Source organism: Bufo bufo, chromosome 3 (assembly GCF_905171765.1).
Source record: "Bufo bufo chromosome 3, aBufBuf1.1, whole genome shotgun sequence".
Taxonomy (NCBI): domain Eukaryota; kingdom Metazoa; phylum Chordata; class Amphibia; order Anura; family Bufonidae; genus Bufo; species Bufo bufo.
This window is the reverse complement of record NC_053391.1, coordinates 101,236,188-101,263,859: the sequence shown is the minus strand read 5'-3', so window position 1 is coordinate 101,263,859 and position 27,672 is coordinate 101,236,188. Positions and strand designations below refer to the sequence as shown.

The window sequence follows — 27,672 nt, the reverse complement described above, 5'->3', positions numbered from 1 at the left end:
TCTCATTTGAATATTTTTCCCACAATGACAGAGGTTCATCGCCTGGCCTACAATACTGCACACATGTATTCTTTATAATAGGGGCTTTCTAGCATTCACAGAAAAGAGACCTGAACCAATGTTAAATATATCAAGGTCCAGAAAATGATGATTACACTTACCGGTAATCGGATTTTCCTGACCCCACGACAGCACCTTAGAGAGATGGCTCCGCCCCAGGACAGGAATCCTGCAGCATAAAAAGGTGGAGCCGCTCTCCCACCTCAGTGAGTTTCCAGAGCATGAGAGGGACTCCCCTTACGTTAGTTTAACATTCTTCTTTTTTTTTTTGCAACACCCGTGAACACACAGACTTACACCAACAGGGAGGGAATAAAGAGGTGCTGTCGTGGGGTCAGGAAAATCCGATTACCGGTAAGTGTAATCATCATTTTTCCCCTCCCCCACGACAGCACCTTAGAGAGAGATTTCAGAGATCATCCTCAGGGTGGGAAACAGTACTCAAGACCTTTGTGCCAAAGAGAAGGTCAGAAATAGAGTCAAGCTGAAGCCTATAGTGTTTATAGAAAGTGGATGGAGAAGACCAGGTGGCAGCCCGACAGATCTGTTCAATAGATACGCTGGCCCTCTCTGCCCAAGAAGTGGACACCGCCCTCGTGGAGTGAGCCCTCACAGAAATAGGGGGAGACACACCGGATACTGAATACGCCAAGGATATAGCTTCTCTGATCCAGCGGGCAATAGATGCCTTAGAGGCAGTATTACCTTTCCTAGCCCCACCGAACAGAACAAATAAGGCAGAAGACTTCCTCCAGTCCTTAGTCACACCTCCTGACATCAAGGGAATGCAGCTCCTTCTCTCTGTCATCCTTTGGTTCTGAAAAGGAAGCTGGAAGAACTACCTCCTGAGCCCTATTAATCCTAGAAGGAACCTTCGGCATAAAGCCGGGATCTGGTCTGAGAACTACCCTGTCTTCTCTGATGGACATAAAAGGGGGGTTAATGGAGAGGGCCTGAATCTCCCCAACCCTTCTGGCTGACGTTAAGGCTACCAGCAAAACTAGCTTAAGGGAAAGCACTTTAATTGAGCAAGAGACTAGAGGTTCAAAGGGATGTCTGGTTAGGGCATTTAACACCAAGTTAAGGTCCCATGGAGGAAATCTAGGGCCTGTTACTGGCGTAATCCTATCTAATGCCTTAAAAAACCTAACGACCCAAGGGTCCATGGCTAAGCTCCTTCTCCCTAAGACCGACAAAGCTGACACCTGCACTTTTAGTGTACTTTTTGCCAACCCTAGGGACAATCCCCTCTGTAAAAAATCCAACACCTGAACCACTGAAAATTCTAACGGCCAGAAAACCCTTTCTGCGCCTATAAAGGACAGGAACTTTCTCCATACCCGCGCATAAATAATATTCGTCACCTCCTTCCTACTTTTCATCAGAGTGGAAATGACCTCCTTAGAGAATCCCTGACTAGCTAAAAATGACCTCTCAAATTCCACGCTGAAAGATGTAGAGACTCTACTTCCGGGTGGAACACTGGACCCTGTGACAATAGGTCCGGAATTCCTGGCAGGATCCACGGATCCGAAACAGACATGGCCCTCAACAGGGAAAACCACGCCCTCTTCGGCCAGAAGGGAGCTATCAGAATTACTCTTGCCCTTTCGTATCTGATCTTCCTTATCACTAACGGAATCAATTGTAGCGGGGGAAAGGCATAACCTAGAGGGAAGTCCCATCTCTGGAGGAAGGCGTCCACCCCAGATGGGCACTCCTTTGGACTGAGGAAGAAGAAATCCTGTACCTTTCTGTTCTCCCTTGTGGCGAACATGTCTACTGAAGGCAGACCCCATAAATCTACTATCTGGGAGAAAATCTTTGGATTCAGTGACCACTCCCCCTGACGTAGCCTGTGGCGACTCAGGAAGTCTGCCCGAAAATTCTCGACCCCTCTGATATGAATGGCCGAGAGATGAAGCACTCTCTCCTCTATTTCCTCGAAAATCCATTTCGTCTCCTTCTGTAAGGAATCTGACCTGGTTCCTCCCTGATGATTGAGATATGAGACCACTGAACTGCCCTCAAGGCCAGCAAAACAGCTCTCAGCTCCTTTCGATTTGACGAGAACAGTCTCTGACCCTGGGACCACTCTCCCTGAAAGATCTGATCCTCCACGTGAGCCCCCCATCCCCAGGGGCTGGCGTCCGTAGTCACAACTACTGGTTCCGGAAAGGACCAGGGAAGTCCCTGAGTCAGATTCTCTACTTCCTTCCATCAATTTAGGGATGAAAGAATTACGTCGGACAATTTTATAACTGACTCCAGGGACGTCCCTGCCCGCCTCGTGGCGGCCAAGATCTCTCCCTGTAACTGGCGAGAGTGTCGCTGCGCCCACTGGACCGCTGGCATGCAGGATGTTAAAACTCCTAACAGGGACATAGCTTTCCTTATAGATAGGGTTCCTCCTGACTGAACCCTCCGAACTACTCCCTGAATCCCGGCTACCTTCTCCTCTGTGAGGAAAGTTTTCTCCAGCCTGGAACTTAAAACCAGACCCAAGAAAACCTGGCTTGATGACGGCTCCATCCTGGACTTCTGGGTATTCAAAAGCCACCCCAGGGACTGAAGTACCTCCATTACCCGATTCAGAGCCCTGACACACTCCTCTTGAGTTTGGGCCACCACCAGAAAGTCGTCCAAGTAAGGCAGAAACGTGATCTTCTCCCTCCTGATGAAGGAAGCCATCTCCGCCACTACCTTGGTAAAGATCCGAGGTGCCATGGAAAGGCCAAAGGGAAGTGCCTGGAACTGATAGTGAAGAAGGCCTGCCTCGGTTCTTACAGCCACCCGGAGGAATCTCTGGTGATCTGGATGAATCGGAATATGATGGTAAGTATCTTTTAAATCCAGAACCGCCATATGACAGCCTGGAGATAAAAGATATATCGCTGACCTGATGGTTTCCATCTTGAATTTTCTGGCTTTCACGAACTTGTTCAGGTATTTGAGGTTTATTATAGTCCGGTATGACCCATCTGGTTTCTTGACTAGAAACAGGGTGGAATAAAAACCTCTCCCTATCTCTGACTCTGGGACAGGAATTAACACCTTTTTGCTTATTAGTTTTTTTATTTCTTGCAGCATAATGAGAGAAAATCTTGAAATCACAAATTTTTCCGCGGGGTATCTCAAGAATTCCAACCTTAGACCTTCCCGCAGAAGACCCATCAACCATTTGCCTGCCATCTTTTCCCAAGCAGGAAGAAAGAATTTTAATCTTCCTCCTACCGGGATCATGGCGTCATTGGTTTCCTTGTTTTCCCCCACGAGCTGCGGCTGATCTAAACAAAAAGCCCTTACTTCCTGATCTAGGCCTTGCTCCCTGCTCTCTGTCCCCCGTCTGCTTCTTATTCTGAAATCCTGTTGGGTTCCAAAAGGGCCGTTTATATTGCTTAAACTGAGTGGGGAAACTTTTTCTTTCTATCTGCCGCTTTTTCGAGTAAGGAGTCAAGTTCAGACCCAAAAAGAAACTGGCCATCACAGGGGATGCTACACAACCTCAGCTTGGACGGCATATCTCCCCCTTTCCAATTCTTAAGCCACAAAGCACGTCGCGCAGAATTGGAAAGGGATGCGGCTCTCGCTTCCAGCCTCACCGCGTCCACTGCAACATCTGCAATAAAGTCTGTGGCCTTCTGGAAAGTGGGCATAGATGCTAACAACTGCTCTCTAGGGCATTTATCCCTAATCTGCCCCTCTAGCCTATCCAACCACAGTGACATAGATCTCGCAACCACAGTGGCAGCTATACTAGGCCTGAAAGCAGCCGCAGAAGATTCCCACAAATTCTTAAGGGAAGAATCTATTCTTTTATCTAAGGGATCCCTTAAGAATCCCATGTCCTCAAAGGGCAGAGCGGATTTTTTAGAAATCTTGGAAATGGCTACATCCAGTTTCGGGGCCCTGTCCCAAGATGTAGACGCCTCTTCCTCAAAGGGGTACTTCCGTTTAAAGGTCTTAGAAATAAACGTTTTTTTATCCGGTTTTTTCCATTCTTTTTCTATCACAGCTGAAACCGATTTATGGACAGGGAAACACCTACGCTTCCTTTCCCTAAGTCCCCCAAACACAACATCCTCTACAGATCTATTTTCTCTGGTATATTCCAACTCCAGGGTAGATCGGATAACCTTTAACAATTTGTCCGTATCTTCTGCTGGAAATAGGAACTTTCCTTCTTTTGTGTCATCCTCAGAAGAGAAGGAATCATTAGAGTCCTCATCCCCGGAGAGAGAGCCGCTACCTTCCGATTCCACGTCGGACTCCTGCCTCACCGCTCTTCTTCTCTTCCTACCGGCTTTCAGGGAATTTTTGACTTCGGACATAATAGACTTAATGTCTTTTAGAAGACTCGGAGTCTCCTCAGCCACCGTCTTCTCAATGCACTGCTGACAGAGCTTCTTAGCGTAAGAAGAAGACAGCGAGCACTTGCAGATAGGGCATTTCTTTTTCTTTGTCGCCACCTTCTTAGGCACCGTCTAAGAAAAAAGGAACATACCCAAATCTAAGTAACAGCCTAGACCCTTAAAGGAGCGAGAATAGGACTCACAATACCGGTGGCAGGATTTCAATATCCGCACATTCAGACCTCCCCTCTTCATCCATAATGAAGGAAAACCTGCACTGATGAAATATTGTCCAAGTTATCTACTGCCGCCAAGAATTCCTCTCACCTGAGAGATACACAGTTACTTGCAAACCCACCACGCCAAGATAGCACTGGAACAACTTGGTCCACTTCTGGCACTCTGAACTTCAGACACCGGCGTCCAATAACCCAAGCACACTCATACCTGCATGTAGTCGGTTTAAAACTGCCGGGATGCCGAACTTCCGGTCACCTGACCGGAAGCGCACGGCCGTGGAACGCATGGCACTTCCTGTCCGGACGCCACCCACCAGCGTCTACATCCGGTGGCGTCCTGGCTGGTTTGCAGCAATACTGGGGCCTTCTGGCCACCCTAAATCCGTTGGTGCGGTCCTCCTCGCCTGAGGGACCGGCGCCTTCTGCCCTTGTGACCCGGGATCTCGTCACCGGTATCCTGCCCCCGACGCCTGTGGGGAATGATTGGACAGGTAAAAATGCGCCGCCGCTAACCCTCCGGCATCTACCGGGACTTCCAGGTCAGGACGACAACTGCAGGCTCCCGCACCAGGACAGGAAACCTCACTGAGGTGGGAGAGCGGCTCCACCTTTTTATGCTGCAGGTTTCCTGTCCTGGGGTGGAGCCATCTCTCTAAGGTGCTGTCGTGGGGGAGGGGAAAAATGTGTATATACTGATATCCAGAACACAAATTTAGGCCTCTTAAACATGAATGATACGGATTGTGTCAGGGTGCATTCAGTGAAACTCGCACCATTTTGCAAGCAAGTTCAGTCAGTTTTGTCTGCATTACAATACAGGATGTATTGTAATTAGAGATGAGCGAACTTCTCTAAAAACGGCTATTTCCTGGCTGCTGAGAGCCTTTATAGTGGTGTAGAACACTGTGCCTTGCAGTAACACGCATAGGGAGTCTCCTGTGGTAGTGAAACAATACTGAGAGTCCGTATGACATGCAGATGACAGGCGTCGCTCTTAGAATCACTGCACACTTCACTTATTTGGGCTGTCACGGGGCCAAAACTGACCAAATAACTCAAGTGTGAACTTAGTCTTACAGGTCAATGTTAGCACCAAGAAGCGCACTCCTTTTACACCGTCGTCAGCTGATTCCACATAGATGTCTACAGAACCTGTTCTATTAAACGCGTATACAGGAAGAGCCCCCCGGACAGAGTGGAGAGGGTGTCAGCAGTAAGTTTGTGTTGACGCCACTGATTATTTTGCCCTTCCTCTGATCCGTCAGAACAATAACCCACAAAAAACTGATCCTGTCTGTGGAGCATCCGGCTCAACTCAGTCAGCATTTGGTCAGTAATCCATCAGTATTGGTAATGCCAAAAAAACAGGAGTGGATCTAAAACAGAGATGACACGTGATTGGAATATTTGCATGTCTTCTGTGTTTTGTACCCACTCCTGCTTTTGGCTACCAAATCATAAGCCAATTCTAATGGGACCATACAGGTCTTTCAGCTGCTACACAGACAGGATCCGTTGTACGTCTCATTTTTCCTTTCTTCTGACCGATCAGAAAAAGGGTCAAATAAATGGTGATTTCAAGAAGGCCAAACAAGGACAATAGAAACACCATCATAGAGTGGGGAGGGTGGTAACGGCATGAGAAGTCCACAGAGTGGCCCTATGACAGTGGTGAGATGGAAGCAGCATGAGGAGACCACCAAGTGGCACAATGACAGGGTCTGGAGGTGGCGGCAGCCTCAGGAGGCCACAGAGTGGCACAATGACAAAGTGTGGATGTAACAGCAGCAGTATGATTAGGCCACAGAGTGGCACAGTGACAGTGTGGAGATGGCAGCATCAGGAGGCCACAGAGTGGCAAGGTGACATAGTGTGGACATGGCAGCATCAGGAGGCCACAAAGTGGCACGGTAAGGCTACTTTCACACCTGCGTTAGGTGCGGATCCGTCTGGTATCTGCACAGACGGATCCGCACCTATAATGCAAACGCTTAGATCCGTTCAGAACGGATCAGTTTGCATTATGAACAAAAAAAAATATATATATATTTTTTTTTTTGTTCATGATAATGCCAACGGATCCGTTTTGACTTTACATTGAAAGTCAATAGGGGACGGATCCGTTTGAAGATTGAGCGGCGGACACCTGAACGCTGCAAGCTGCGTTCAGGGGTCCGCCTGCTGAGCGGAGCGGAGGACAAACGGTGCCAAACTGATGCATTCTGAGCGGATCCGCATCCACTCAGAATGCATTAGGGCTGGACGGATCCGTTCGGGGCCGCTTGTGAGAGCCTTCAAACGGAACTCACAAGCGGAGCCCCGAACGCTAGTGTGAAAGTAGCCTAACATAGTGTGGAGATGGCAGCATCAGGAGGCCACAGAGTGGCATAGTGTGGAGATGGATGATCTAATCTGATGCATCAGGCATTGGTGGGTGGAAATCCTGACTGATCCACGTCTGATTCATCTTGACAAAAGTAAGTCTCTACACATTTTGGGTGATCAGGAGAGTTCTTCTTGGGGTAACTATGGCCCCTGCAACACTAAACACCTGCTCTGATGCCACACTACTGGCCGGGCAGGACAGCTTTTCCAGGGCAAACTCGGCTAGTTGCGGCCACAAATCCAGTTTGGCTGCCCAGTAGTCCAGCGGATCTTCTATGACGGCTGGCAGGGTGCTGTAAAAGTATGCCACCACCTGTTGGTTCAGGTCCTGCTCCAGGTCTACCTGCTGCTGCTGCCGAGTAGTTTCTTTACTATGCAGGTGAAGAAAGCTGCTCATCAGTGACTGTAAACTCAGGCTGCTGGTGCTGCTGTCACTTGCAACGAAGTTGAAGATCCAGTCAACCAATCAAGAACCACTGGGTTGCTGGTCAAGACATGACCGCTAGCTGACATGTGGACCTGAGGCCTCGGGAAGAAACCTCTGCTGCCACGCCCCCTTAGGCTGGGTTCACACCTCAGCGTATTCGATAAGCGCTGTTTACAGGCGTTTTTATCAGGCATTTTTGAGGCATATTTTGGGGCATTTTTGTATTTTGGAAACGCGCGTTCTTGCTATTGACCACAGAGGCGTAGAATGAAAAACAGAGGTATTACGCCCCAAAGAAGCTCCTGTACTTCTTGGGGCGTAGGGCCAAGAGAGAACCATGCCCATAGAGAAACATTGGTTTTTGCCTGTTGAGTGTTTTACAGCGCGTAGGAACGTGCTGTAAAACGCTCAGGTGTGAACCTAGCCTTACTCTGTTGCGACCTGTGCCAGAATCATTTACGCCTCCAACACTCCCCTGTGCAGGGCCTGGCACTTCTCTGTCTGACATACTTTTAGCTAAACTAAATAAATTAAAAGCAAAATTAAAACACCCCTAAAAGCGCCAAATATATATTTCTTTTTTTTACTGAGATAGGCAACTAAAGAACTTGAAATTGGCAACAAAAAAATTTCAGAGTAAATAACAGTAAAAATGAACTGCATATATATTTCTCGTATTGAACTAAAATAGGCCACTAAATGATTTCTAAGTAAATATCAGAAAAAGTGAACTGCGAATATTTTTCTCTAGAAATATGACAATAAACGCTTTCAGCGCAAATAACACCAAATGTGAACTGTGTCTATTTTTCTCGTATTGTACTGCAATATGACAAGAAACGCTTTTAGCGCAAATAACACCAAATATGAACTAAGTCTATTTTTCTCTTTTTCTCTAGAAATATGGCAATAAACGCTTTTCGCGCAAATAACACTAAATGTAAACTGCGTCTATTTTTCTCGTATTGTAGTGAAATATGACAATATACGCTTTTAGTGCAAATAACACCAAATACGAACTAAGTCTATTTTCCTCTAGAAATATGGCAATAAACAAAAGTGACCTGCATAATTGTTTCTCGTATTGTATTGAAATAGGCCACTAAATGATATCAGCGCAGTTAACAGCAAAAGTGATCTGCGTATATATTTATCTTTTTCCACAGATAAAAGACACTGAAGGCTTTTAAACATAGCACTTGCACCCCCAATAACTAATTGCTGGAATGACAGAGCTCTATTAGGAGACTGTCTGGATCCCCAAAGTAATGTTTCCCTGCACTTGTAAATCGGGTTTTTTCACAATGAGGATTTTCCTATGACTCTCCCTAGCATCTGCCCACGTCTCTCCCTGCCTGTGAAATGATTCATCTCACTATCCTTTCCCTGCACTAGTAAATCGCTTCTTTCTTTTTTTTTTTTTTTTTTTATATTAACAATTAGTTTTTCTTTCACTCTCCCTAGCGCCTGCATACACGTCTGTCCCTGAATACAGTACGATAGTGAATGGTAGACTCTACGATGGAGGCCGTATTTATAGGGCTGTGACATCACCGGGCTGGTGATGCCGCCATATTAGGAAAAATTGCGATTCGTTACCACGAAGCGCGAGGAAATTCGCATTTGTTCAGAATCTAAATTTTTCCAGAAATTCGGAACGAATTCCACTTCGTCAGCTTCGATTTGCTCATCTCTAATTATAATGCATTGCAGATGGCATCAGACCCCAGAAGTTGAAGAGGGACAAATAAAAATGTGTTTTTCATAATAAAAAAAAAAGTTTCAAGTAAAAAATAAAAAAAATTCCGAAAATAAAAACACATAAAATTGTGGGGAAAAAAAAGAAAGAAAACCAGACATATTGGGTCGCCTGTAACAACCAGCTCTATAAAAATATCACATGATCTACCCCCCCTCACCTAAACGCCGTAGAAAAAAATTAAATAAAAACTGTGCTAAAACAATCTTTTTTGTCATCATACATCACAAAATGTGCAACATCAAGCGATCAAAAAGGCATATGCCCCTCAAAGTAGTACCAATCAAACCGTCGCCTTATCCCGCAAAAAGAGCCCCTACCTAAACCAATCGGGCAAAAAATAAAAAAAACTTTGGCTCTCAGAATATGGAGACACTAAAACATGATTTTTTTTGTTTCAAAAATGCTTTTATTGTGTTAAAAGTGGAAAAAAATAAAAAAACATTAGGTATCGCCGTGTCCGTAACAACCAGGTCTATTAAAATATCACATGATCTAACTCCTCAAGTGAACAACGTAAAAAAAAAAAGCCATTTTTTGTCACCTTACATCACAAAAAGTGTAATAGCAAGCGATCAAAAAGTAATACGCACCCCAAAATAGTACCAATCAAGCCGTCATGTCATCCCGCAAAGAATGAGACCCTACCTAAGACAATCGCCCAAAAAATACAAAAAAACTATGGCTCTCAGAATATGGAGACCTCTTTGTGTATCCAGCAACTGAGAGGAGGAGCACACACAGCTACATGAACCATTGCATGTAGGATAGGAGGGGCAAAAGTGCACAAAAATGCTACTTCTAAGATAAAATAGGAGCGCATTCACACATGAAGGTGCGACTCCTTCAAGAGCATAAACTAATCAAAAATCACTGAAAAAGACGATCTGATAACTGAATATGCTAATGTGCATGGCTACATTTATAAAAGAAACATCACGGAAAATAATGCATTAACACAATAGATGCAAACATTATATATGGACTAAGCCCTCCCAATGGCTTACGTAGGTTTAGAGTTGGACCTGCCTGAGACCAACTTGGCGCTGGTAGGTGGGCACAGATGTGTTTTGATCAAAATACATATGTAGCAGGGTTAGCACTCAAACTCTTAACTCAAATTTCTTAAATCATCGTGTTATCTTGAAACAAAAGCCATTGAAAAGCAATTGAAGGTTGTGGCGAAACCAACCTCGCCACTGGGCTTTGGAGAGGACTGGCTGCTGGCCTCTTGCCCCTGGATTATGGGCCATATACTAACTTTTGAACCCCTGGTCTGATTCATGCCATTTTTTAATATGTTGTTCCCCTGAATGGATTGATTGCGAATATGTAATTTTTATGTGAATGTGATGTATGGTTTTAGAGTTATGAAAGTTGGGTAGAAAGTATGTTTAACTGTATGTATAATTGAGTCTCCTCTCAGGATAAGGGGAGGGAATATGCTGGGTGTGTTTCTATTGTGCCATTGTCCCATTGTGTGTTTAAAGGGTGATGTCTGTTCTGTTGTCTGCACATGTGTATTGGCGATCTCCCTTTGTCCTCAGAGATAATTGGATTGCTCTTCAGGTTGTCTGGACAGAGAGGAGAAAACCATGATGCATTGTGGGGATATGTTGTCCTATGTCCCAGTCTTCATTCTGGTCCTCTGGGGGCGTGAACGATTGGTTGCTGTAGTTACATTGTATGTGTTGTTAATTACTGATTGGTTGTATTTCAAACCCCTGTGGGCAGTACTATGTTTGTTTTTTGTGAATAAAAGAGGCTGTACTTCAAGGACAGTCAGACCACTGTTTGACCCTCAACACGGAGCCTTGTCTCGTTATTGGGGGGATTCACTGTATGCTGTTAGAAGACCGATTGCCAGGATTGTATGCTTTTCCTGTTCGTCTGCTAGCAGCTATTCGTGAGGTTCCAGTTTGGAGTGCTACTTTGTATCCAGTTCGGGAGTTGGTGTTCTGCAGTAGCTGTGCCTGTCTCTCAGAAAGGGGCTTATCGCCTAAACGGATTTTAACCCCTTGTCTGCTGAAACGTGCCGTTACATTGGTGGCAAGCAGCGGGATCGTTCCTACAGCCAGAAGGACAGCTACAGGAGACACCATTTCTGTGGATTCTACAATTTAAGGACAACGCATGTCTCAGTACAGCGACCCTAAAAGCAGCAGGATGGAACCAGCAGTGTTATACGAGGAGGAGGACCTGGATGGCCGGGATGCATTAAGGAAAGGCATCTGGTACCAGGCCCTGGATAATCTACAATACCAGCAGGGTGAGAGTCTCCCCAGTGAAGAGCAGCGGTTGCAGAAGCAAGTGGCCCTGCGGATGCCCTTCCTGGGAGAGCAGCCTCTGGAGGAATGGGTGAAGGAACTAGAGCACCGGGTATGGCAGGAGCTATGGCTGGAGGATGCCTACCAGGCGCTTTGGTGGTATATGGCACAGTATATACCCTGGACAGCCGAACATGACAAGCCAGAGGGAGAGGAGTTTTATGGTCCTGGCTTGTTATGGGAGTCCTTTGCAGAGCCTGACTTCGGGAGCCCTGCACAGTCCAGACTTCAGGACATTTTTTATGAGAGGGAGGCTAGGCATGAGTGGGATGACCCCCATGAGGTAGAGCAAGACCTGGCTCCCCTAGCAACCATGGAGTGGGAACTGGAGCAGGACTACCGAGATCTCTTCCACTCCATTGAGAAGGCTCAGCAGGACGGTAAGGTGACAGACCCAGATCCAGACCCATTCAGCTGGGCAGATATTGTAGAGAGTGTTACTGGGAAGGACCCCAGGTGGCCGGTAGAGATGGGACCGAGGTCTCTCCACCGGTCCTGCAGGGAATTGGGAGCCCAGTCTCCATTCCCCAGCGGCAGTGTGAAGTGCAGGGAGAGGAGAGCAGCGTCCTCCCTCTCCAGCAGCAGGCTGAGTTACAGGGGGCAGAGGTAGTTGTTCCTGCCCCCCAGCAGCAGAGTGATATGCCGGGAAGGCAGTGTGAAATGCAGGGAGAGGAGAGCAGCGTCCTCCCTCTCCAGCGGCAGGCTGAGTTACAGGGGGCAGAGGTAGTTGTTCCTGCCCCCCAGCAGCAGCATGATTTTTTGGGAATAGAGAGCCCAGTCTCCTTTCCCCAGCAGCAGGACACTGTATTGGGAGCAGAGACAGTCGGTCCTGTCCCCCAGCAGCAGCATGATTTTTTGGGAATAGAGAGCCCAGTCTCCTTTCCCCAGCAGCAGGACACTGTATTGGGAGCGGAGAAGGTCGGTCGCCCTCCCCAGCGGCTGGAAGTATGTATGGGAGAGGAGCTCGTTACCCCCTCTCCCCAGCGGCAGCTTAACGCACCAGGGGGAGACAGTAAGCCCCACAACAGTGCAGATGGGACCGTGGTCTCTGCACTTACAGCACAGGGGGTAGAGACAGTCGGTCTCCCCCTCCAACAACCAGGCTCCAACCAGGCTTCTTCCGTGGTAGCGCTGGCACCAGGGCAGAGTACCGCTGATACCTGCCCACAAAGCAACCCCCACTCCAAGCCAGGGAGCAACACAGAGACCGGGAGTACCAGCTTCCAACATAACCTTGGTGGACTCACTGGACAGAGACAGGCTACTAAAGTCAACAGGTCCAGTATTTGGTTGTGGGTGGGCTGCCAGACTAACTCAGGTACCGACCGGCGTGAGGTCAGGTATCTGGTTAGTCTTCCCTGGGGGGGGGGGGGGGGGGTGTGGCGAAACCAACCTCGCCACTGGGCTTTGGAGAGGACTGGCTGCTGGCCTCTTGCCCCTGGATTATGGGCCATATACTAACTTTTGAACCCCTGGTCTGATTCATGCCATTTTTTAATATGTTGTTCCCCTGAATGGATTGATTGCGAATGTGTAATTTTTATGTGAATGTGATGTATGGTTTTAGAGTTATGAAAGTTGGGTAGAAAGTATGTTTAACTGTATGTATAATTGAGTCTCCTCTCAGGATAAGGGGAGGGAATATGCTGGGTGTGTTTCTATTGTGCCATTGTCCCATTGTGTGTTTAAAGGGTGATGTCTGTTCTGTTGTCTGCACATGTGTATTGGCGATCTCCCTTTGTCCTCAGAGATAATTGGATTGCTCTTCAGGTTGTCTGGACAGAGAGGAGGAAACCATGATGCATTGTGGGGATATGTTGTCCTATGTCCCAGTCTTCATTCTGGTCCTCTGGGGGCGTGAACGATTGGTTGCTGTAGTTACATTGTATGTGTTGTTAATTACTGATTGGTTGTATTTCAAACCCCTGTGGGCAGTACTATGTTTGTTTTTTGTGAATAAAAGAGGCTGTACTTCAAGTACAGTCAGACCACTGTTTGACCCTCAACACGGAGCCTTGTCTCGTTATTGGGGGGATTCACTGTATGCTGTTAGAAGACCGATTGCCAGGATTGTATGCTTTTCCTGTTCGTCTGCTAGCAGCTATTCGTGAGGTTCCAGTTTGGAGTGCTACTTTGTATCCAGTTCGGGAGGTTGGTGTCCTGCAGTAGCTGTGCCTGTCTCTCAGAAAGGGGCTTTTCGCCTAAACGGATTTTAACCCCTTGTCTGCGGAAACGGTCCGTTACAAAGGTGTTTGCTTAGTTTAGATAACACATCTCAGAAAGCATGAGTGTTAACTCTACTACATCTGTATATTGGCTGAGAGTCTCAGATTTTATCATATCAGAGGGCTTAGTCCATATATAACGTTTGCATCTATTGTATTAGTGCATTATTCTTCGTTATTTTTCTTTTATAAATGTAGCCATGCACAACTGCATATACAGTTATTATATAGTGCAGGATGGTTTGTATCTTTTTCAGTGATTTTTGAATGGGAGTGCACCACGCATGAGCGGCCACCGCTCCCATTCACTTCTGTGGGCCCCACGGAAATAGCCAAGCCAGCGCTCAGCTATTTTCGGCGACCTCATAGAAATTAATGGAGGGCGGCTGCGTTGTAGGTTCAGTTCCCAGAGGTAGGACCCACCCCTATCTGACACCTAGCGATATATACCCATTGTATGATCTGGTAAGTACCTTAATTTCTTTTTTAAAACTAGCGCTTAATTGTGGGAAGTTTTTTCAGAACTAGAATCTAATGCCACTTTTCATTTTTCAGAGCTTCTTTTGGAGACTGAAAAGTGGAATCTGATTGGTTGCTATGGGCAAATGACATCCGTGTGCTGTCCGCATTTTTCACAGACCACACTGAAATTAATGGGCGTCCAGAATGGATGGATGCAGATCCTAAAAACGGTCATGTGCGTGAAGCCTAAACCGTATGCAAATGAGCCGCTATGTGCAATGAGGTAGGGTCCAAGCCACTCTGTGCACCCTTGCTCCTCCCTTAGCTCCATTCACTCTGGGGACTCCAACACTGCAGTCTTGTGATCGGTAGGGGTCCCAGCAGATGGACCCCCAACGGTCAGATACTTGTCTTCTATCTTGCGGATAAGTTCTTACGGTAGAAGAACCCCTTTAGGGCTCATGCACACAAACATATTTGTGTGAAGAAAGGATGCTTGCCAGCTGCGGACTTCATTACTACGCCTGCACAGCACACATCACAGTACAATCGGAAGAAGAGCGATGCCGGCATCATTGAAGAGGAGAGGGTGTACTGTGACGTACGCGGAGCAGGAGCAGTAAGAAAGTCCACAGCCAGCGAGCATCCTTTCTTCACTACGTCTGCACCGCATACTAAATGGCTGAAGATTTCACCCGAACTGAGGGCCGGGCAGGATGACATGAACACTGCCTGGCCCTGACAATCAAGTCTAAAAGGGCGCGGTTAGAGGTGGGAGAACGGAGCCTCTAGAAGCAGGAGTAACCCCCCCCCCCCCCTCCTAGAGGCTCATTTGTATATAATAAAAGTTAGTTTTTCTCAATAATGGCCGCAGGCAGTGTAATATAGTTATGTTCAGCTGACATTAGCCAGGTTAATGCCCATGTTTCTGCTGACAGATGCCCTTTAATGCCAGTATCACTGGTGGCCTGGGCAGAGAAAACAGTTAACGTGCTCGTACTCGACAATCTGCCCATCTGAATGTGCTACCGGTCCCCTGATAAACGCTCGTTCATTGGGTGATCCTGACGTTCATGCAGGCATGAAACAGCGGTCTGCTGCTCAGAAACCATGGATCGGCCGTCCCTCAGGCTCATACTGTGAAGGAGATCGCTTCCTTCCCGACAATTGGCTGCTACATTGTGCAGTCTAACCGCGCCTTTATGCGACCTGCACACCTTACGGATGATGCATAGTTTTTCCCACGTGGATTTTCAATACAGTACCATCACAGTGTACGAGATCTGACAAATGTCATCTACACTGTGCTTTTTTTTTTTCGTGCGGAAATTGACCTGTCGTATGGATTTTAAGATCTGCAGCAGCATGTCAATTGTTTGCGGTTCAGCACCTTCCGTACAGTGACATTTCCCAGAGACGTCAATGGGGTTGTTAATATAAATCAAAAATCTCCATCAAAAACTGCCCCATAAACCAGAGCGCCCCATAAACCAGAGCGCCCCATAAACCAGAGCGCCTGCAGAGCGCCCCATAAACCAGAGCGCCCCATAAACCAGAGCGCCTGCAGAGCGCCCCATAAACCAGAGCGCCCCATAAACCAAAGCGCCTGCAGAGCGCCCCATAAACCAAAGCGCCTGCAGAGCGCCCCATAAACCATAGCGCCTGCAGAGCGCCCCATAAACCATAGCGCCTGCAGAGCGCCCCATAAACCATAGCGCCTGCAGAGCGCCCCATAAACCGCAGCGCCTGCAGAGCGCCCCATAAACCGCAGCGCCTGCAGAGCGCCCCATAAACCATAGCGCCTGCAGAGCACCCCATAAACCATAGCGCCTGCAGAGCACCCCATAAACCGCAGCGCCTGCAGAGCACCCCATAAACCGCAGCGCCTGCAGAGCACCCCATAAACCGCAGCGCCTGCAGAGCACCCCATAAACCGCAGCGCCTGCAGAGCACCCCATAAACCATAGCGCCCGCAGAGCAGCCCATAAACCATAGCGCCTGCAGAGCACCCCATAAACCGCAGTGCATGCAGAGCGCCCCATAAACCATAGTACCTGCAGAGCGCCCCATAAACCATAGCGCCTGCAGAGCACCCCATAAACCGCAGTGCATGCAGAGCGCCCCATAAACCATAGCGCCTGCAGAACACCCCATAAACCGCAGCGCTTGTAGAGCACCCCATAAACCATAGCACCTGCAGAGCGCCCCATAAACCATAGCACCTGCAGAGCGCCCCATAAACCACAGCCCCTGCAGAGCGCCCCATAAACCGCAGTGCATGCAGAGCACCCCATGAACCGCAGCGCTTGTAGAGCGCCCCATAAACCATAGCGCCTGCAGACTAGAGGTTTATGGCGTGTCCGTCCGCCCCTCCTCCACACGCTCACACACACTGACGGAGCCGCGCTGTTTTCACTCAGGAGAAAACAGTTATCCACGTGAGCATGTGACCCATCACTGTTCTGATTGGTTAGCTGCTACTCTTCTCCGTACAACAAAGCCCCGCCCTCTTAACCCCTGTCCCCCACTGTCGGCCTTATTATCCTGGGCCACGCCCACTCGCGGTTGGCGGAGGTGGGGGCAGTGGTCGCCGAGCAGCAGGCTCCTCCCCGCTCCGGTGTCGTGCGCGGCTTGTTGTCTGTCAGAGGAAGGCGAAGTCAGCGACTTGTGTGTAGTGAGGGAGCAGCTCAGCCGCTTACAGGCATGGGGAACTGTCACACGGTGGGGCCCAACGAGGCGCTGGTGGTGTCTGGTGAGTGCGAGCTACATGCAGGGACAGGGGCCCCCGTGTCCGCCCTTCCCCACACTGGAGAGCAGACCTGAGCTATTTATAACGTGTAAGCAGCGTCGTGGTGTATACTGGTTATACTGGGAATGCTGTATTGGTGGGGTTATTGGATTATACAGTGCCCTGGTGTATACTGGTTATACTGGGAATGCTGTATTGGTGGGGCTATTGGATTTTGCAGCGCCCTGGTGTATACTGGTTATACTGGGAATGCTGTATTGGTGGGGTTATTGGATTATACAGTGCCCTGGTGTATACTGGGAATGCTGTATTGGTGGGGTTATTGGATTATACAGTGCCCTGGTGTATACTGGGAATGCTGTATTGGTGGGGTTATTGGATTATACAGTGCCCTGGTGTATACTGGGAATGCTGTATTGGTGGGGTTATTGGATTATACAGTGCCCTGGTGTATACTGGGAATGCTGTATTGGTGGGGTTATTGGATTATACAGTGCCCTGGTGTATACTGGGAATGCTGTATTGGTGGGGTTATTGGATTATACAGTGCCCTGGTTATACGGGGCGGGGGGGATTATTGGATTTTCTCTATTTTGGATGCTATTTACTAACCTATATCCAGGGCATCAGAAGAGCCGTTCATAATAGATGCCAGTCACAGGTATAAATCTTCCAGCACCATCTGTTGCCGGGGGGGTCATGAGGGGTACGGTGTATGTGATCTGTACTATATAGGATTAGGGCACCCCTCTCTCCCCTCCCCTGTATGGCACTTACAGGCAGGATCTGCAGGGAGTGGCAGGGCTGGCTCATTGCGGAGGGTAATTCCCAGTGGATCTGCACATTAACCCTTTGCGTGAGATGCATGTAGCTCCTGGATCCGTTATGAGGGCGTGTGATTCATCCCATTATCTCCTGATTATTATACTGTACGGCTGTGTCAGTAGCTGCTGCGGGAGGGTTTACACATCGATTGCTCTCTGATGTCTGACACTCCATCGGGGGCTGCACTTGGAGGGTGGCAGACTGCTCCGCAGTGTACCACCCTGAGACTAATGTATATATATATTCTCTGCCCTTGTGGTGCACTGTGGGGTTTATATCACTATTGGCATTTACACCTGTAAGAGCGTTTGCAATGTGCTTCACATGGGAAGCTGTAACCGCACCCTTCCTAATGGGGAGGAAGTGCCGTATATGAGGACTTTCCCACATGAAGGGTGGGTTCACAGGCTGGTGGCAGATCAGGAGGACGACTGCCAGGATGGCAGCGGGTCCTCCATTGCTTTCAACCTTTGCATTGCAAAGATTGAAAGTCGTGGGTGAAGTTAAAGCTATATGGCGACACTGGTCGCGGTCAGCATCTCGGAATTAGCGTTGATCCCATAGAAATGAATGGGATCGCGGGGCAAGTCGAAAAAAAGCCAGCATTTTTCATTTTTATGGGATCAACACTGAGATCCTGGCAGGGTGCCGCCATACCCTGAAACCCTCAGCGTAAACGGACAGGCCGTGGATAGAAAACCTGCAGCGCAAGTCCGTTAAAGGTTGGTTCACACTTGCGTTTAATGGGTCAGGCAGGCTAGTCTGGCAGAGGACAGCCTGCTGGAGTTCACCGGATCCAGCCTAGCCAGATGTTCACCGCCGGACCCCATTGACTATAGTAGGATCCGGTAAACTCTGGCAGGCTGTCCTCTACTGGAATAGCCCACCGGATCTGTTAACCCCAAGTGTGAACCTACCCTTAGGTCTTTCACATGAGCAATCAGGACTTTTTCAGTGTCTGTTCAGGAAAAAATTGATGATTTTGCACGCAGGTTAGGCCTCGTGCCCACGAACGTTGATTTGGTCCGCATCTGAGCTGCCTTTTTTGGGGGGTCGGATGCAGACCCTTTCACTTCAATGGGGCCACAAAAATGCGGACAGCACTCCACATGATCCCCATCCATATGTCCATTGCGTGGCCTCGCAAAAAAAAATAAAAAATTAACGTGTCCTATTCTTGTCCGTATCCTGGTCAAGGATAGGACTAGTCTATTGAGGGCCAGACCTTCCGTCCCGCAAACCACGGTATGGCCGCGTGCATTAGGCTTTAAGGCCTTGTTCAAAGTTCTGTGTCCGTTTGACGTCCGTGAAAAAATGAGTCCATGTTTCATCCGTGAAGAAGACATTCGGATGCAAAAATCTCATGGTCCGTGTCCGTTTTTTTTGCCTTCAATGTGTCATCAGTATTCCATGGACGCTGCTCAGCGGAAAATTAATTTCATCACGGACCGAAGTAACGCATATCTCTGTGGTTATTTCAGTGATATGTGAACAGACACTTTAAAATCAATGGGTACGAGTGTTGTCCACGGAAACAGCACACTTCAGTGAAAAATGTAAATGTGAACAAGGCCTTAATCAGCTTTTTATGTCGGGATTGTTTTTTCAACAAAAGGAGGCCACTCCGGTCTATATTGATGGAGCCTGAGCTGCAATATCTCACACTGCACATGGGTTCACGTCACGTTTTTGCCATCCGTTAAACCTATACAGGAACATACAGTGGCATCCATTCCATTGTGTGTAAGAATAAATAAACAAATAAAATATATGTATGTCTTTCTTTTTTTTTTACTCTACTTTGCAGGATGGAAAAGTGTGGTGTGCTGACAGATACGTCAAACAGATGGCAAAAATGTGATGTGAACCCACCCTCGACCGTGTGCTGGCCGGGCCCGTGCTATGGACTGCAGAATGCAGCATTCACTTGAATGGTATCCGCGATCCGTATGTGACAGGCCGCATCACAAAAAAGTAGTGCATGCGCAGAAAACCCACCGAAGTACTACGTAGTGCTTCCCATCCGTGCCTAGTTTGCGGACCATTCAAGTGAATGGGTTCGCATCTGTGATGCGAGGTGCACACAGCCAGTGCCCTTGTATTGTGGGCCGCAATATGGCCACGGCCGGGCAATGGCTGTGTGCATGAGCCCTTAGTTATAGCATTCTCTGGGCAAGCTTGGTGACAGCGGTATGGATGCCATCTCGGCTGCCTGCCTGGGCATTTCCCCAGATTCCTTGGATTCCTCGGTGGCTAATCTGCCTGTTTACAGTCTAATGACTTCCATCTCCCTTGTACTGGTATAACTGGGCTGATTTTTCATTCAGGGACTTGTGGAAAGTCTGGGACGGTTTCTTACGTGTTCCACTCATTGGAATCTAATGAGGTTTTCTGTGTGAATGTAATGGTGATATATGTGATCACAATATTATAGGAAAGGAGAAGGTTATTGGGGAAACTGTACAATTGAAAGGAGGATCTAGTGCCTGTTGTGCCCCCTCCAGTCTGGATACGAGAGGAGATACGGCCTCTAGGGTAGATACGAGAGGAGATACGGCCTCTAGGGTAGATACGAGAGGAGATACGGCCTCTAGGCTGGATACGAGAGGAGATACGTCCTCTAGGCTGGATACGAGAGGAGATACGTCCTCTAGGCTGGATACGAGAGGAGATACGGCCTCTAGGGTGGATACGAGAGGAGATACGGCCTCTAGGGTAGATACGAGAGGAGATACGGCCTCTAGGCTGGATACGAGAGGAGATACGGCCTCTAGGCTGGATACGAGAGGAGATACGTCCTCTAGGCTGGATACGAGAGGAGATACGTCCTCTAGGCTGGATACGAGAGGAGATACGTCCTCTAGGCTGGATACGAGAGGAGATACGTCCTCTAGGCTGGATACGAGAGGAGATACGTCCTCTAGGCTGGATACGAGAGGAGATACGTCCTCTAGGCTGGATACGAGAGGAGATACGTCCTCTAGGCTGGATACGAGAGGAGATACGTCCTCTAGGCTGGATACGAGAGGAGATACAGTTGGACATTTACCCACAAATTGGCCTGTAGATCCTGAACACTTTTATTTGGTTGCTGAAGCTGGTGTCCCAGCTGGTCCCATAAATGCTCAATTGGTGATAAATCTGGTGACCTGGCAAGGATGTGTGACAATCTGGTGGTGACGTTGCTAGTGAAGCCTTGCTGTGTGTGGGTGAGCATTATTCTGCTGAAATAAAAAAAACTGGTGGAAGCCCTGCTATGAGAGACAACACGTGGTGGCAGGATGTCCTGCACATATCACTGAGATGTTAGTGTCCCTCTTATCACTACTAGAGGTGACCGACTGTCGTATGCCTGGTCATCACACCAGCAGTGGGGGTAGTGTGCTCCATAAGGCTCCATTCACACGTCTTCAACGTGTTTTGCGGATCCGCAAAACACGGAAAGCGGCAATGTGCGTTCCGCATTTTGCGGACCGCACATTGCCGGCACTAATAGAATATGCCTGTTTTTGTCCGCACTTGTGGAGAAGAATAGGACATGTTCTATTTTTTGGCGGAACGTAAGTGCGGACCCGGAAGTGTGGATCCGCAATTCCGTGTCCGGGCAGCACATCGTGCTGCCTCATAGGAATGAATGGGCCCGCAATTCCATTCCGCAAAAATGCAGAACGAAATTGTGGACTTGTGAATGGACCCTAAAGCAAAGGCAGGACTGAAGCACTCGCCATGGGGCCGATACTAATTGGATCCCAAACAGAACCAGCATTTGTCACTAAAGATGACATGCTTCCAGTCCATAGCAGTCCAGGTTTCTCATTCCCGACACCACTGTGAACAATGGTGACAGTGGCTGGTTGTCAATGGCAGGACACGTAATGGGCATCATTACACCAAATTTCCTTCTTCTAAAAACCTGGAAATGGTCCGGGCAGACGGTGTCTTCTGTGTCTGGATGATGGACATAGAAACTGTAGGAGCTGCTCATGCTTGTTGGTAGATCTTACAATCCTCTACTGGTCTGGGTGATCCAGAGCCTGTTCACCCTGTGTGCATGCCCTCACATAACCACTGCTCCTAACAGCAGGTCAGAGGTCTAGATTGTGGGCAATTTATCGAAACAACCATCCTGCTTCTCTCAGTCTAATGATGTGCCCCTTCTCTAAGGCTACTTGCACACTCCCGTTTTGGCTATCCGTTTGTGAGATCCGTTCAGGGCTCTCACAAGCGGTCCAAAACTGATCAGTTTTGCCCTAATGCATTCTAAATAGAAAAGGATCCGCTCAGAATGCATCAGTTTGGCTCCGTTCCGTCTCTATTCCGCTTTGTAGGCGGACACCAAAACGCTGCTTGCAGCGTTTTGGTGTCCGTCTGACGAAACTGAGCCAAACGGATCCGTCCTGGCACACAATGTAAGTCAATGGGGATGGATCCGTTTTCTCTGACACAATCTGGCACAATAGAAAACGGATCCGTCCTCCATTGACTTTCAATGGTGTTCGAGACGGATCCGTCATGGCTACGTTAAAGATAATACAAACGGATCCGTTCTGAACAGATGCAGACGGTTGTATTATCTGAATGGATTCGTTTGTGCAGATCCATAACGGATCCGCACCAAACGCGAGTGTGAAAGTAGCCTAAGGCTACTTTCACACTTGCGTTCAGAGCGGATCCGTCTGGTGTCTGCACAGACGGATCCGCTCCTATAATGCAGACGTTTGTATCCGTTCAGAACGGATCCGTCTGCATTATAGTTTAGAAAAAATTCTAAGTGTGAAAGTTGTTCAGACGGATCCGTCCAGACTTTACATTGAAAGTCAATGGGAGACGGATCAGTTTGAAAATTGAGCCATATTGTGTCTGGACGGATCCGTTTGCCTCCGCACGGCCAGGCGGACACCCGAACGCTGCAAGCAGAGCGGAGGCTGAACGCTGCCAGACTGATGCATTCTGAGCGGATCCGCGTCCACTCAGAATGCATTGGGGCAGTACGGATGCGTTCGGGGCCGCTTGTGAGAGCCTTCAAACGGAGCCCCGAACGCGAGTGTGAAAGTAGCCTTAGTCTGTCAACTGTGAAAATGGGCGCACAGCATGATGCACAATGACCATGAAAAACTGACAGCGTTTCCTTTATTTATTGTTGTACCCTTAAAGTCCATGGCTCTATTCACATGGCCATTTTTTTAATGGCAAGTGAATAGCATGTCCTATTTTTGGCCATTTTCACACCCAGATGGACCCCATTGAGATAAGTGGGCCCGTTTTTAACAACTGATTAAAAATGGCCGTGAATTTTTAATGCCCCTTTTTTTTTTTTTTTTTTTTTTTTCATTGTTGTGTGAATGTAGATAATCTGCCGGAGTGTAAAGTTTCGAAACTGTGACCCTTCCTGAAATTGTGCTGCCCACCTACGTTATATAATTTATCTGTAGAGTTTTTGGGGGAGATTGATCAACACTGGTGTCAAGGAAAACTGGCTTAGTTGCCCATAGCAACCAAATCAGAGCCAAAATCAGGAGTGGAGGTAGGGGGAGAAAGTATAAAGGACAGGTACGACTTGTCCTTCCTTTTTTTTTTTTTTTTTTTTTTTTTTTTTTAATCTGCTTCTGGTTTTGGCTTCAAAAACGGAGTTAAAAAACCTGAAGTAGTCCTGATGGTCCAGTTTGTGGTTAGGGCTGCACAGCGAGCTTGGCCGCGATGCCCTTCACTCAACCAAAGATCTGTGACTGAATGGGGCCTCAGCACAACTCTCAAGTGAGATTGACCCTCGAATCGCAAAAAGTCAAGCCGTTTTGAATATTTGTTTTTCCACAGTTGTGGCAGCCTGCGGCTTGTGCTGCTAAACGGCCATCTTTGGTAATGTGACCGGTATGGCGGCCAAGATCAGCATGTAGCCCCAGCCTTAGTGACTGAATATTTTTTGCTAGCTCCACCACTGATCATATCTGATAAGTGGGGAAACTGGGATCAGTTGTCTTCATGGGCAAAAAAGGCATTGTCCAAAGTGGACAGCCCCTTTAATGCTTACGTGCCATACTGTAGCATATGGATGCATAAATAAGATGTTATATACAACGCTGCCAGCTATGTAGCCTGTATGACGACGGCAGTGTAATATTTCCAGTGACAGTGATGATGTGCAGAAAGCTCCTGAGCTAGCCTGACCATTCAAGAACACCGGCATCGTGATCCACCCGTAAATATTAGTATGTGAAACATAAAGGGCGCATACACCAACAGGATGGTTCAGGCTTGGAACAAACTCCCATTAGACGTGGTTGGGAAATCTACAGTAAGTGCCTTTACACATGCCTGGGATAAACACAAGTCTATCCTAAGACAAGTAAGAAATACTATCAGGCAGGACTAGATGGACCTTGAGGTCTTTTTCTGCTGCCAATCGTCTCCTTCAGCACTTCCTTGTCCAGTGTTTGAGGAGTAGCGTGCAGTTCAAGAATTTTTTAGAACTGGTTTGGTGATGGGAGTGCCCGCCGGTATTCACTTAAGTTCAAAGTTTTGAGATTTTTTTTTGTCATTTATGTTGAATAGTTTTGGGGCTTTTTGTACAGAAATACAGAGCACCCGTATGAAGATGATCTGCTCCATATTGGGTCATCATGAGCGCTTGTTTTTTTGTGGCACAAGTTGTATTTTTAATGGCATGATTTTGAGTAGGGCTGCACGATATATCGCAAAAATAATCGAATCGCGATAATTGGCAAATGCGATATGGCGATTCGGCCGACCCGAAAATGCCGCGATTATATATGAAGGGGCCCCTATTGATAAAATGTCCTCTGTCCTATTGATAAAATGGCCAGCCTCTGTACTTACTTTCACGATGAATGCACTGCAGCGAGCGAGTGAGGCGGCCGGCGTGTGACTGATGTCACTTAGTCACGCTCCTGCTTCCTGAATTAAGTGGGAGGAGCGTGACAGTGACGTCAGTCACGTGCCGGCCGGTTCGCTCGCTGCCGCTCTCTGCAGTGCATTCATAGTGAAAGTACAGAGGCTGGCCATTTTATGAATAGGAGAGTTATGTGCGCAGTTTAGGACACATGAGGGGACACATAGGGCCATGAGGGGGACCAGCATAAGATGCTATATGTGTGTCTTATGCTGGCCCCCCTCGTGGCCCCATGTGTCATAGCACACATCCCCCATAACAGTGCCCTCCGCAGATCCCCCATAACAGTGCCCTCCGCAGATCCCCCCCATAACAGTGCCCTCCGCAGATCCCCCCCATAACAGTGCCCTCCGCAGATCCTCTCCATAACAGTGCCCTCCGCAGATCCCCCCCCATAACAGTGCCCTCCGCAGATCCCCCCCATAACAGTGCCCTCCGCAGATCCCCCCCATAACAGTGCCCTCCGCAGATCCCCCCCATAACAGTGCCCTCCGCAGATCCCCCCCCATAACAGTGCCCTCCGCAGATCCCCCCCATAACAGTGCCCTCCGCAGATCCCCCCCATAACAGTGCCCTCCGCAGATCCCCCCCATAACAGTGCCCTCCGCAGATCCCCCCCATAACAGTGCCCTCCGCAGATCCCCCCCATAACAGTGCCCTCCGCAGATCCCCCCCATAACAGTGCCCTCCGCAGATCCCCCCCCATAACAGTGCCCTCCGCAGATCCCCCCCATAACAGTGCCCTCCGCAGATCCCCCCCATAACAGTGCCCTCCGCAGATCCCCCCCATAACAGTGCCCTCCGCAGATCCCCCCCATAACAGTGCCCTCCGCAGATCCCCCCCATAACAGTGCCCTCCGCAGATCCCCCCCATAACAGTGCCCTCCGCAGATCCCCCCCATAACAGTGCCCTCCGCAGATCCCCCCCATAACAGTGCCCTCCGCAGATCCCCCCATAACAGTGCCCTCCGCAGATCCCCCCATAACAGTGCCCTCCGCAGATCCCCCCCATAACAGTGCCCTCCGCAGATCCCCCCCATAACAGTGCCCTCCGCAGATCCCCCCCCATAACAGTGCCCTCCGCAGATCCCCCCCCATAACAGTGCCCTCCGCAGATCCCCCCCCATAACAGTGCCCTCCGCAGATCCCCCCCCATAACAGTGCCCTCCGCAGATCCCCCCCATAACAGTGCCCTCCGCAGATCCCCCCCCATAACAGTGCCCTCCGCAGATCCCCCCCCATAACAGTGCCCTCCGCAGATCCCCCCCATAACAGTGCCCTCCGCAGATCCCCCCCATAACAGTGCCCTCCGCAGATCCCCCCCATAACAGTGCCCTCCGCAGATCCCCCCATAACAGTGCCCTCCGCAGATCCCCCCCATAACAGCGACATCCACATATGGGAAAATCCAAGCAAATGGACCTCTAGCACTATTCCCTTAAAATATCGCATCGCATATCGTTATTGCAATTTTTAGGGCCCTAATCGCAATCGCACAAAATTCCCATATCGTGAGGCCCTAATTTTGAGTACATCTCATGTATTGTATAACTTTTTAGAATAATTTTTGGGGGGTGATGAAATGAAAAACAAAAACAGCAATTCTACCTTATTTGTTTTTCAGGTTTTGTCTTTGACGAGTGCACCCTTGAAAATGTGTTGCTTAAGACCTTTATTTCTCCATCTACAGAATTGTATATGGTGCTTTTTATGTTTGTATTTTTGGGTCGAGTTGTATTTTTCATAGTTTTTTTGTGTGTAGTGGAATGGCAATTTTGGCATTTTTTACTTTTTTTTTTTTCTCCCCCTCTGTTCACTGTACGGAATCATTTGTATGTGTCATACAGACGCGGTGATATGCGCCGTCACAGTGCTGTAATAGTACACGCAGAGGCCTAGCTACTTACATGCAGTGACAGACTATTACAAAGCAGGGGCTTGAAGGGGTTGACCAGCCTTTACTAAGTGATGTTCTGTCCTCCAAATAGTCCATCGCTAGTTGATTGGCGGGGGTCTGACACCATGCCCCCCCTGCCGATCAGCTGCTAGGGTGTAGCTTCATCTTTGGAGGTCTGCACTGGAAATACACAGAACTGTCAAACTTGTAGTGGAGGGAACTTGTGACTACGGCGCTGCCTCCAATGATGACGGTCAGAGGAATTACTTCATCTCTCATTCAAGTGAATTCGACAAAAAGTATTTATTATCCTGCACCACCACTACAATGTGGAGAGTGCGGAGGACGCACTGGCGCTATGTGCCCTTATAGCTGAGACAGAATTTACGGCAAGCTCCAGTGCATGCTGCATTATGGAGGAATTCCATAAAGTGCTTCAGGGTGCCCACCGATCTGTACTGTGCACCCACCGATCTGTACTGTGCACCCACCGGGCCTTCTGATTCCCACACTGGAAACCGCTGCCAATCCACGTTCCTCATTTTATTCTCCTGGCGGTAAGCCGTTTGCTTCTTGGACATGTGATTGTTGTACGATTGTGAAAGTGTTAACCTCTGTTGCACTTCCTGAAAATGAACTGGTGACTGCATTAACGTATTCCTCGTGGCGGAGCGCTATTTATTGAGGAGTAGTCTACGTGACTTTATGAAAGCCTTAGGACTTGTTCTTTTCCTTCCTGGATGTGTTGTCATATGTGAAATACCAACTGAATGCTCAAATGGCTGTCAAGCAGATGCAATACAGGCTTCATGTATAGCCGTACTGCTCCACGTTCTTAAGCGGAGTACCCCCTAATTAAATCAAAGATCTGACCATGTGGGGTGCTCCAACCACAGGCCGAGAACCATGGGTGTATGGTATATTACAACATAGCATGCATCTAGTAAAGCTGAAATACTCCTACACAATCCACAGTTTAAAGGGGTTGTTTACCTTTTGGGGGGGAGGGTTGACAAACTGCCCTCCTAGCCAGACCTCCAAAAGGTAGGCATACTTAG

At 48.4% G+C, this 27,672-nt stretch overlaps 2 protein-coding genes across 4 annotated transcripts in view; one reads left to right on the top strand and one right to left on the bottom strand.

Annotated features, from left to right (window-relative positions):
• Positions 1–216: 216 nt before the first annotated feature.
• Positions 217–4,865, bottom strand: LOC120993641. The gene is made up of 3 exons (XM_040422119.1): positions 4,860–4,865; positions 3,565–4,544; positions 217–551 (listed from the first exon to the last, which is right to left on the bottom strand). The coding sequence occupies exons 1-3, from the start codon at positions 4,863–4,865 to the stop codon at positions 470–472; spliced, it is 1,068 nt and encodes a 355-aa protein (XP_040278053.1). The 3' UTR covers positions 217–469.
• An 11,908-nt stretch (positions 4,866–16,773) lies between these two features.
• FLOT2 (flotillin 2) overlaps positions 16,774–27,672 on the top strand; it is a 66,461-nt gene continuing 55,562 nt past the window's right edge. Inside the window, exon 1 of one of the 3 annotated variants that reach the window (XM_040423410.1) lies at positions 16,774–16,988. In XM_040423410.1, coding sequence (XP_040279344.1) covers positions 16,940–16,988 — 49 coding nt within the window. In that variant the 5' untranslated portion in view covers positions 16,774–16,939. The remainder of the gene's footprint in view (positions 16,989–27,672) is intronic. The other 2 variants (XM_040423409.1, XM_040423411.1) reach the window with 2 other exon arrangements.

Coding starts and splice junctions, on each gene's coding strand:
- LOC120993641 (XM_040422119.1), bottom strand. Junction 552..3,564: donor GATATGCCGTCCAAGCTGAG/GTTGTGTAGCAT, acceptor TAAACACTATAG/GCTTCAGCTTGACTCTATTT.